This window comes from Rhagoletis zephyria, unplaced genomic scaffold (assembly GCF_001687245.7).
Source record: "Rhagoletis zephyria isolate East Lansing unplaced genomic scaffold, Rhagoletis_zephyria_1.1 Rzeph_scaffold_00172, whole genome shotgun sequence".
NCBI classification, from domain to species: domain Eukaryota; kingdom Metazoa; phylum Arthropoda; class Insecta; order Diptera; family Tephritidae; genus Rhagoletis; species Rhagoletis zephyria.
Genome location: NW_016157256.1, coordinates 244,071 through 256,634, shown reverse-complemented (window position 1 = coordinate 256,634; position 12,564 = coordinate 244,071). Strand labels below are relative to the sequence as shown.

The 12,564-nt window shown below is 34.7% G+C and overlaps 1 protein-coding gene across 2 annotated transcripts in view; it reads right to left on the bottom strand.

Annotated features, from left to right (window-relative positions):
* The window catches only part of LOC108356428 (putative sodium-coupled neutral amino acid transporter 11), a 373,427-nt gene that overhangs the window by 124,139 nt on the left and 236,724 nt on the right, over positions 1-12,564 (bottom strand). The window contains exon 6 of one of the 2 annotated variants that reach the window (XM_017607541.1): positions 10,836-10,906. The exons of the other annotated variant lie outside the window; for it this stretch is intronic. Within the exon in view, the coding sequence (XP_017463030.1) occupies positions 10,836-10,906 (71 nt within the window). The remainder of the gene's footprint in view (positions 1-10,835; positions 10,907-12,564) is intronic. 2 annotated transcript variants of the gene reach the window in all.

Below are 12,564 nucleotides of genomic sequence, written 5' to 3'. Positions count from 1 at the left end.
CGCCATATTTATACTACTCATTTATGTATACATTTGTCTATATCTTTCTCGATTACTTTTGGCTGTTACAAACAACGGTTATGTGAACGAAGTTAATGCACCCTTGTGCACAATTGCGCTCGGGTATAAAAATTGGTAATTACCTAGTAATTATCTAGTATTTACTAGATTTGACGCAAAAAGGGCAAGCGATTCAAAAATAATTATTTCGGAATTTAAAGAATCTGAGCTTGCGTAATTCTCAAATGACATGTACTCAATAGGGGTATTCTAGAAGTCTTGCACGTTGCACGGATTGCACGAAATGTAAAAATATTCTTCCAAATTCGGAAGAGTACGAGAGCACCTCATTGCAAAGTGGTAGCATGCATAGGTAGCAAGCAGCGAAATTCTGTGTACAATTACAAGATACAGCAAAAAAATTAAGTGAGCGTGATGAGAGGAATCATTGCTAAAGCAAATACTAAGATCTGAGTCCAATGGCGGTCGCATTGCAGGATTTCTATTTTTTTTTTTACGCGGTATAATACCTATACATACTTATGTGACATAGTAAGCTTATACTTTTGATAAGAAAAATATGGTTTATTTAAGTTTTTAGAAAATTTTTTCAACATTTTTTATTTAGCGAATACAAATTAGAGAAAAATTAAACGTGCATACTGTTATATTGATACACAACTCCCAAAAGTGTTTGCTAATAATTGGGCGATTCGCGGAAACTTTGTTTTTTCCCCACAATTTTAAAGTCCGTGATATACCGCTTCTATCGCTTGCTAACTAAAACGTCCCAAGTCCGCTGGATTGCTTTTGCAAAACTCCACCACATGGAAGATTACTGCATGAATCTTAGCAGGAATATTATTACCTAAATCTAGGCAACTTGTCTTTATTTCAGCTACGTAATTTGGGAAACTCGTGTTCAAATCTTATCCGAAGCATGCGTCGACGACATTTTTAAGGTCTTCAAACACTTTTAACATTCCCTAATTTTCAGTACTTCGTAGAATTCTCCTTCTACTTCGAAGGACTGAAGGACCGTGTTACAACGCTAGCAAATTAGAACCACTTTGTATTTGTCAATGTTATTGTGGCTTATTAAAATTTTATTTTTAATATTTTTATTGAGCTTTGTACCACGATTGTTTATTAGGAAAAATTGAAAAAGCGACAAAGTCTAAGCGGTAGAAGTTATAGCACTATTTCAGAGATCACCACATCTCCTCATCAGACTTCTTTTTTCTAGACTTCAGCAGGGATCGAACCAGCGTAATCAATGTTCAAAGTCAGAAGCGTTAACCACTGAGCTATGTACATTCCTAGGGTTCGAACGATACTATCGATATTGAGTAAGTATCGATACTGAGGGTATAAAAATGAGTACTTTAATACTCGATACCTCATTTGGCGATTTTACTCGATACTTTCCAAAGTACTCGTAGTATCGAATACTTTTTAAAAAACACACTTTTTAAATTTTGTCTTATATTGGCAACCCAATTTTCTTTGCTATATATATGGATTACTATCATTCAATTTTGTCCATCACCTAAAATAAACTGAAATTTCGTGTAGTCTGTTACATAACATAAACCAAATACGTTAAAGTTTAATGGCCTTATTCATAAAAAATAAAGTAGGCTTCAAGAGCTTAAATAAAATGACACTTTCATACATTTTTTAGTTTATAAACCTTTTTTATTTTTTATGAATAAGGCCATAAAACTTTACTTTAAACTTTACTTTAAAGTTCACGAAAATACAGAATTTTTAGAAACTTTTAGGGTGTGCAGTTTTGTAACCTATTCAACTTTCCGTGTAGCCTACTACCGTTGGCTTTTAATTAAAACTTGCACAATATTAAACAAAATTGAAAAGGCTACAAAAATGCATACCCACAAAGTTTCCAAAAACTCTTAATAAAATTTAAAATTCGTGAAAGCAAATATGTGTGTATTAATGTATGTACATTTAACGTTTAAATTACTTCTAACGTGGAAGTAAGTTCAGCAATGTAATAAAAATCAAATATTTTAAATGTCTATTGTTTTAATTTCAGGAAATAACTAGATATACGATTGAAGAACAATATAATTTTAGTATACCAAGAAACGTATTTTAATGAGTCCGATACTGAGTAGTATCGATACTTTTTTCCTGATACTTTTAGAGTATCGGTACCATGAGCTCGATGCCAGAATGAGTACTCAGTATCGATACCAAAGTCTGAAATTTCGAACCCTATACATTCCGTAACAGGCTAACCTAATATTCGCGGCTTGCGTTTTGGTACGCATGCCGTCGAATTTGTTTTTTTGTGTCACCCGAAATTGACTTGCATGCGTTTGCATTTGATTTCATTGAGCGAAACGTCAAATCAAAATGTCACGCAGAACAAAAATTGGAAATTGAGTTAGCTTCATACGCACGCCGTTCAATTTCGGTTGATCTCATACAAGTTGCATGTGCATGAGAAATTTTTGACAATAAATTGGCGGCGTGCGTGAATATTAGGTTAGCCTGTAAACTCTTGTCGCTAATTCATTTTCCTTATACAACCAACTACTATCAAGTGCAGCTGATTTGCCGCTATTTAAACTCGACAGCGTGGTTGTTGTTGTCAATTCTATACATCCATTTGCTTATTTGCTTTTTTGTATAGTTTCAGGCAGGCTCTTCCTAAACTATGTATTTGTCAATGTTATTGTGGCTTGTTAACATTTTATTTTTAATATTTTTATTGAGCTTTGTACCACGATTGTTTATTAGGAAAAATTGAAAAAGCGACAAAGTCTAAGCGGTAGAAGTTATAGCACTAACTCAGAGATCACCACATCTCCTCATCAGACTTCTTTTTTCTAGACTTCAGCAGGGATCGAACCTGCGTAATCAATGTTCAAAGTCAGAAGCGTTAACCACTGAGCTATGTACATTCCGTAAACTCTTGTTGCTAATTCATTTTCCTTATACAACCAACTACTATCAAGTGCAGCTGATTTGCCGCTATTTAAACTCGACAGCGTGGTTGTTGTTGTCAATTCTATACATCCATTTGCTTAGTTTCTGTAATAGTGCGATACAACTTTTGTCTAGCTATCTTAAGGGCAGAGTTCAACGAGTTAAAGGTGAGAATGTTTCTTCACAGTTCAAAGCTATCAAAGCAGGTGTCCCTCAGGGATCAATCCTTGGTCCTCTATTATTTAGCATGTTTGTAAATGATGTATTTTCGGTGTGCAAATATATAAATGTCCATGCGTATGCTGATGAACTTTTTTTCACTTCATTTTATTTAATAAAAACATGAAAAGAAAACGTAACAATCCAGTGCAATACATGTAACATGTATTTTTTTTTTATACCCGAGCGCACTTGTGCACAAGGGTATATTAATTTTGTTCACATAACGGTTGTTTGTAACAGCCAAAACAAATCGAGATAGATATAGACAAATATATACATAAATGCTCAGAATGAATAGAGAAGTCGATTAAGCCATGTCTGTCTGTCCGGCCATCCGTGTACACGATAACTCGAGCAAACATTGAGATATCTCAACGACATTTGGTATGTAGGTTTCCGTTAATCCAAGGTAGGTTGGTATTGAAAATGGGCGAAATCGGACTGTAACCACGCCCACTTCCCATATAACGGTAATTTCCAGAAATACGAAAACTGCGATATTTTAGTAACTACTAGAGATAATTCACTCAAAATTAATACTTACAATAATTTTCACACGAAAAATAAGAATATTTTACATTTTTGGAAAATGGGCGTAGCCACGCCCATTTATGGTTACATGTGTATGTATATCTTGGTAACCGCTGCACCAATTTCTTCCAGATTTGGCACAATATTAAAGCTAATTTATTCAAAATTTATGTTTGCAATAATTCTTTACCAAGAAATACGTTTATGGTAAAATTTTGGAAAATGGGCGTGGCACCGCCCACTTATGATCACACATATGTATATCGGTAACTGTTCTACCAATTTGTGCCAAACTCGGTATTTTTATTGTGCTTGCCACATAAAAGCAAAACGTTGAAAATTATTGAAATCGGACTAAAATTACGGCCGCTTTTCATATAACGGTAAATTTCAGAAATGCTTGAAACTGCAATATTTCGAAATTTAAGGACGCTAATTTACTCAAAATTTATACACCCCGTCTTACCATCTAGCGGTAGCTTTCGGAAAGGTGAAAAAACATATATTTAATACTTGCGCCGGGTATTTATGTTCGGCTCCACCCGAACTAAGACTTTCTTACTTGTTTATTATTAATAATGTATTGTGCATTAAATTAAAAAAAAGGAACAGTCCAGCGCCTTCGTCTTGGTCTGTAGGCTGTGTCGGACATACAGCCGCTAAATTTAAACGTAGAATACGTGGTATGGTTAAGAGCATATCCAAGTCAAAAACGAAAGCACACACTAAGAAAAATATATCGATAACAGAATCAATAGCAAAATCGATAACAACATCGATAAAAAACTGATGAAAATCGATAACAAAATAGATAACAAAATCAATAAAAATATCGATAACAAAATCGATAAAAAATATCGATAACGAAATCGATAAAAATATCGATCATTATATCGATAAGTTCCTAAAATATCGATAGCAAAATCAGTAATAATATCGATAAAAAGACCAATAAAAATATCGATCAAAATATCGATTTTTATATTGATAAGTTCCGAAAATCCCGAAAATCTCTAAAATACCGAAATAGTTCGCAGATTGAGTCTCTGCGCCTCTATCTATATCCTTTTTTCTAAAACTACCTTTATTTTAATCTTTCTTTCTCTATCTTCATCTATACTTTTATCGGTATCCTTATCCTCATCTTTTTCTTTATATTTATCTTTGTTTTTATTTATATGTTTATCATATTCTTCGTATACATATTCCCCTTCACCTTTGCCCTTATATAAGTAAATTTCAGGTCTTCATTTTTGCCTTTATCTTTATGCAACTTTGTTTTTGTTTTTATTTTTACCTTTGCCTTTATCCTTTTCTTTATCTATGTACGTACTCACCTTTACTTTTAAGGTAAGGTAAGGTTTAAAAAAAAAACACGCAGGGGTAAATATCCGAGTTATCTAATAGACGAATACACGATTGAGAGAATACAAAGGTTGCGCCGATCTCGGACCGCTATTCCTCTCTTAACGAGTTTGACAGAATCGTTGTTTGCATGACGTCACACTTGTGCAACTTGTTTACGTTTTCCTCGCAACATTTTTTTCTCTTCTTCCATCCTTGCTCACGTTTTGGCATTTCTCGCTCGCAATTGCACCAGTGTGACGTCACACAAAAGTTATTCTCAAAAATCCTCTCTGATCGGCGCAATCTTGTATTCTATCATTCTTGAGATGAATACTTATATGTATGTATATCCCCCTTTTACAAACTCATTTATATAAATATATTTTACTCTGAACACCGCCCATCAGGGTTGTTGGGAATATTATTCCGAAATAAAAGTCTTTTCCAGATAATAAACAAACCGCTTATACAAATTAAACAAGTTTGGTATCAAATGAAAGAGGACTTAAATAGCTTTAAAACTGAAATGTCTAAATGAAGAAAACCACATATTGAAAAATAGTTCAACAAAAAATATTAACTTATTACCACAGAAACCTTGTGTCAGGTATATGCATTTATTTAGTATTAAATTATAAAAAAATATAAATAGAGGTCGCTCGTTATTTCTGTTTAAAAGCTATTTCAGTCCTCTTTCATATGATACAAAATTTGTTTAATTTGGACAGGCCGTTTGTTTATTATCCGGAAAGGACTTTTATTTTGGAATAATATTCGCAACAACCATGGTCTGAATACCAAACTTCAAGTTCATGTGACTCATGGTTCCCAATTTATGGCTGATTCCACACCTACGTGATGTGCCACTCATTCATATACAGTGTATATTATACACCTTACTATAAGCACCTACCATAGATATGTCTGCATACCAAATTTAAAGTTCATGTGACTTATGGTTTTGAAGTTATAGCTAGCTGATAAAAATTTCCACACCCATGGGGTTCGCCACACCATCTCTTGCAAACTCATTTATATTTATCTTTTTATAAGCACCTACCATAGCAAAACCTGCTTTCCAAATTTCAAGTTCGTGCGACTTATGGTTCCGAAGTTATAGCTGATAAACATTTCCACGCCTATGGGATGTGCCACGCCCCCATCTACAAACTCATTTATATATACCCTCCTACAAGCATCTACCATTGATATGTCTACATACCAAATTTCAAGTTCGTGTGAGTTATGGTTCCGAAGTTATAGCTAATAAAAAATTCCACGCCTATGGGATGAGTCACGCCCGCGTTTGCAAACTCGTTTATATATACCCTTCTATAAGCACCTACCATTTATATGACCGCATACCAAATTTCAAGTTCGTGTGACTTATGGTTCCGAAGTGATAGCTGATGAAGATTCCACGCCTATGGGATGTACCACGCCCCGTTTTACAAATTCGTTTATATACCTTCATATAAGCACCTACCATTGATATGTCTGCATACCAAATTTCAAGTTAGGTGTGACTTATGGTTCCGAAGATATAGCTGATAAATATTCCACGCCTATGGGATTTGCCCCGCCCCCTTTTACAAACCCGTTTATATATACCCACCTATAAGCATCTACCATTGGCATGCCTGCATACCAAATTTCAAGTTCATGTGACTTATGGTGTAGAAGTTATGGCTGATTAAAAATTTCACGCCTATTGGAGGTGCTACGCCCCTTTGTCGGATCCCAATTTTTTTGACCCTGTTATAGCCCCAGGTGTCATGGCAATACTCTGTCAAAATTTTGTTCGATTTTGTCCGTCCGTTTAGACTACAACCTCGCACATACATACATACATACCCCGTAGCGACTGTCATGCATTCGTCACTTAATAGTCTTGTACGGAAAAGTTACGTCTTAAATCACTTTGGGCTCCGTTTGTATGGAAGTCGTTCATGACTTTTTCATATAAATGGTAATTTCGTCGTTGATGTCATCTGCATGACTTGGTCATGCAGTGATCATTAATGACATTCAAGCGACAGTATCTTGCAATGGACTTTTTATAAGTGACCGCTGCAAGACATCGTCTGTTACTGTTATAAGTCTTTGATAGGAGTACACCTGCATGACATTGTCACCAGTGTTATTGTCAGCTATATGTCGTTTAGGAATCACAGCAAGTGTAACGATGTCACTAAATCCTCATTAGTGACGATGTCACCGGTGACCATTTTCGCTCCTGAGTACATACATACATACTTTCACAAATATATAGTAGATGTATAGACATACATAGATTACAAAAAAATAGCAACAGATCCACATTAACTGCAATCAACATGAGCACGTATGTATGCATTTTCATATGTATGTACATACGCGGCGATTAGGTTATAAATATTGCGCCATCTGTTTGTCAAAAGCTGAAATATGTACTTACATACTTTTTGTCTCTTTCCCTCACTTCCAACGCATGCACGTGTTTGCAAAACGATGACGGAATGATTTTGTATGGGAAATCATTTATGCCCAAATATTTGAATCAAATAAACATACCTGTATATATCAGCTAATACTTTCCGTATACCAAACGAAAGAAAAACTCTTAATTTTTTTTATTAAAGAAAACAAAAAGAAAATCATTCGAGCGGTTTTCGAGCGTTTTGGTAATAAAAAATTTGAAAATTTTTTTTTAAATTTTTTTGCCCTATTATGCTCAATATTTTTTGAATTTATATAAAATCTGTACAGGATAATATTTCTATTGCTCCAAAGAATATATTTACCGAAAATAAAAGTTATAACTATCTGCAAATCATAAGCTGCTGGAGCACTTTAAACGCTCAAAACTGACCCCAAAAAAAGCCAATATTTACCGTTATTTCTAGGACAGACACCGAATCGGTTACTTACAAAAATGAAACTGTCGATAGGTTTGGAATTCTATCTTTGAAAGGCCTTACTTTTCTTTGAAATCGCTTCATTAGTTCTCGTGCAATAAACATTTTCGTGAAGCTCTAAAAATTGCAACTACAACATTTCAGCATAGCCTCCATATCGAAACGAAAGTCGTCTTCTACGTCAATAGGCAGGATTGAAATCACATCCAATCAAGCTTTTGGCAAATACTTCTCCAAGCTGTTGATATATTTTAAAGACATTAATAAACTTCTCATTATTTCCTGTCCCAATAAGCAGTAGCTCGTTTGTGTAACTTTTCTTTACCGATTATTTCTCTACTGGTAGAGAATATACGTCATCCTCTACTACTCTTTAGCAGTAGAGAACAGGGCGGCGAATTCATATCTCAAGCATGATTACACAAGTCCACAAAAAAAATCGATGAAAGGTTCCTTTGACCAAACCTAGTCTAATACATGTTTTTGGGGTCGCTGAACACGAATCTGAAGTCCGTTTTGCTCCATCACATCTAGATTTTTTCCTAACCTCAAAAGGCACCTCGGATTTTCTCTGTCACGTAAAACCCGAGATGTTTTTTGAGGTTAGAAAAAAATCCAGACGTGATGAAGCAAACCGGACTTCAGATTCGTATTCAGCGACCCCAAAAACATACAATAGACTAGGTCTGGTCAAAGGAACCTTTCATGGATTTTCTTTTGTAGACCTGTGTTATTAAAATGTCAATATCAGAGCCCCTAATTACAATATTAGGCTGATTGGCGATACTACATGCATGGTGAATAATTTTACTATCCGCTTCTTCATGGGAATTACAGCATAGGTCTTCAACAATACTCGTTTCAACTCCTTCTTCAATATTTTTATAAAAGGACAATTTCGAAAATTCAGGCGAATCAATTTATTACCGATAAATTGTGTAACCTCATTACTTGCATAATGTATAGTGAAGAAATCAATAAGAACTTCTTTAAATTTAGTGTTCTTCAATTCTTTTGCAAAATCTGTTGGTCTTACTTGATCAGGCCCTGAAATTGTGTAGTTTTTTTGTGGTGCTTCATGTCGCAGAGATCGTTCTTTGTCTTTAATGGACGTCGATTCTTTGAGCTGAGTATTTTGTAACTATTTGTACAATTTTTTTAGATATATTTCCAAATGTTTTAGGCACTTCCTCCATTGAATGTAAGATAAAAAAGGCATCTATTAAAAATACATCAGCATTACGTGGCGAATCATGGTCGGTAAAATGATCTGAGAAACATATACAGTACTCAAAACAATCTTTCCAACAATGCATCACACTTTTGAACCGAGTAATATATAAAACAGTTATGAAGAAAACTTCATTTGGACTCACCAGGGTTTTGGGTATTTTTGAGACTCGCCAAGGACGAAAATTTTTATAACCGCTAAATCCTTTTGAAGTAAGCTTTTAAATTTGCAAAGTTTTTTCTATCGTATCAGTGTAGTGTACATTATATTTGTACGTGTGCTCGTATACCTAGTTAGGTTTCGTTTTCTGCCGGGATGTTATTACCGGACAGAATGTCTGCCCTTATAAATACAGGCTACAAATACTATAATAAGTAAAATAATAAAATTTAGGATTTGTTAAAATACGCCATAATTGTCTGCCGTTATTATTTTCGAATAATAGTAACATTGGATGTTAAAAAACTTAAATTGCAGACTTATTAAAATACTTTCCAAGTTGGTCTAAATTTTCTACCTTTGCGACCTGCGTGACGCCGTATTGACCGCTGCCGGGCTTAGTTAGTCTCCGTTCCAAGTAGGAGGTATTAGGGCTCGACTGAACAAAATTTGAGCTTTGGTAAATCACATGCAGTGTTCACTGGCTCTTTGACTAAAAGTATTGTTACGGAATATTAATAAAAGCCAAGAAAAGTGAAAAAGTAAGCATTCTATTTTTAAGCCTCGGGGTGAGCGCGTTGAAAAGCTCAAGCGAATTTTCTTATAATTTGTGGAAAAAATCGTACGTAAAATTGCCTTTGTTAATATAATTAACAGTTATTAAGTCAACAATTCTGCATATTTTCTGAAAAACGAGAAATTTGGAGTTAATACGCTTGTGAAGAATGTGTGCGGTATGCATGTGGCAGCTAGTGTTGGAAAACTATCAATAGTGTATACATTCCATTGTTCCGATAGTAATAGTACGAAATATTCGATACTATCGAAAGTTTTCTTACATATGTTGAGATATAACACTAATGCCCGGTTTCACCAATCAATTTTAAATGTATCAAACTTAAATTTCAAATAGCACAATCTCCTTAAAAATTTCGTCATTTTAAATTATAACGGCCTGACAAATTTAAATTTGATTGGTGAAATTGTAAATATATCTTATTCTTAAATAACCCATTTCGTAACTCCAAAAACCATAAAGATTATTTGTATACACAAAAATAACTTGTGTAAAACATAATGAGATCGTGTTTTTCAATAACACATTTGATAACAAAAAACATGAAGAACATGTTTACAAACAAAGGAGTTTACAACATACATACATATATAGACATTTGCATCTTTCATAGTCCAATTCCAACAATGTGAACAACATACAACTGTCGATAGTGTTTAGAAAAATTCGATAGTTGCGGCAAAATGAAATCATCGATACTATCGGTAGCCCCATCGATAGTTCTCCATCACTAGTGGCAGCCATGCCAAAAAAACAATGCAGTCAAAGTAATGCCACTTTCGTACTAATTCAGCAATAAAATGCTATTGAAACATTTGAATCAATAAATGCAAATAAAGTTGAAAAATCTACAATACATAAATGTGTTATTAACAATATGGAAAGTGGGTATTCTTTATAAAAAATTACTCACCAAAAACCATAATACCCGTGGCAGGTATCAGATCTGCGTTCGCAAATCTCCAAGATTCTGGATTATCGGCGCTGAAGGTAAATATAAAGGTAAGCAACTTATATACTAAGTGACTATATAACAAAAAGCACTGTTTTTATAAATTCCATAAAAAACTCTATTATTTCAAATAATTATACATACGAGGGCGGTCCCGAAAATATTTTAAATTTTTCAACATAGCTCGATACATTTTTCCCAACCATGTTCAATAGCTTCGATACCTTCTTTATAATAGAAACCATGAAGCTACTCAAAATGGCTATTAGCCGCAGACTCTACCTATTCATTGTTGGGAAATCTTTTGAAACCGAGCCATTTTTTCAGAACATCTCAAAACATTACCAAACATTCGTAGGAAACATCTTCCCGGTGTTTGTGCTCCAGTGTGAGCATTTGCGGCACCCATATGGCGTACAGCTTTTTATGTCCGAATTTTTGGTCAATATGCAATGCAGAAGGCGCTGTGGTTAGAGGTGAGTATTACCACCCTGTAGAACTAGGGTTCGATCCTGGTCCGATCAACATCAACATCTCGCAATGGCAAACGTCCGAGTGTATTTCTGCCATGAAAATACTTCTAATAAAACCAATTTGCCATGCTGAGGCGGTGTAAAACTGTCCACAAGGTCAAGGGGAAGCTCGGCCCAGCAAAAGTGTAGGCGCCATCTATACTAATTATATAAAGAGAAGTCCCTTTTTTTTGTAACAGGTAATCTCGTGAACGGCTAGTCCGATTTTCATGAAATTTTGTATATAAATAGCTTTCGGTAACCACCATGTTTTAGGCTAAAAAAATTAACTTTTTTTCGTGTAGGTGGACCAGGGACCGTTCTATTCGAAAAAATCTTATTATGGTCCGATTTGCTTAAAATTTGGTACGTAAGTAGCTTTTTAGCATATATGATCCATTTTTTCCGGGAAGTGGTCCAGGGACTGATCTATTCGAAAAAATCGTATTTACGGTCCGATTTGCTTAAAATTCAGTACGCAGGTAGCTTTTTAGCATGTATTAGCATATATGATCCATTTTTTCCGAGAAGTGGACCAGGCACCGATCTATTTGAAAAAATTATATTTACGGTCCGATTTGCTTAAAATTCGGTACGTAGGTAGCTTTTTAGCATATATGATCCATTTTTTCCGAGAAGTGGACCAGGGACCGATCTGTTCGAAACAATCTTATTATGGTCCGATTTGCTTAAAATTCGGTACGTAGGTAGCTTTTTAGCATATATGATCCATTTTTTCCGAGAAGTGGACCAGGGACCGATCTGTTCGAAACAATCTTATTATGGTCCGATTTGCTTAAAATTCGGTACGTAAGTAGTTTTTTAGCATATATTAGGATATATGGTCCATTTTTTCCGAGAAGTGGACCAGGGACTGATCTATTCGAAAAAATCGTATTTACGGTCCGATTTGCTTAAAATTCGGTACGTAGGTAGCTTTTTAGCATATATTAGCATATATGATCCATTTTTTCCGGGAAGTGGTCCAGGGACTGATCTATTCGAAAAAATCGTATTTACGGTCCGATTTGCTTAAAATTCAGTACGCAGGTAGCTTTTTAGCATGTATTAGCATATATGATCCATTTTTTCCGAGAAGTGGACCAGGCACCGATCTATTTGAAAAAATTATATTTACGGTCCGATTTGCTTAAAATTCGGTACGTAGGTAGCTTTTT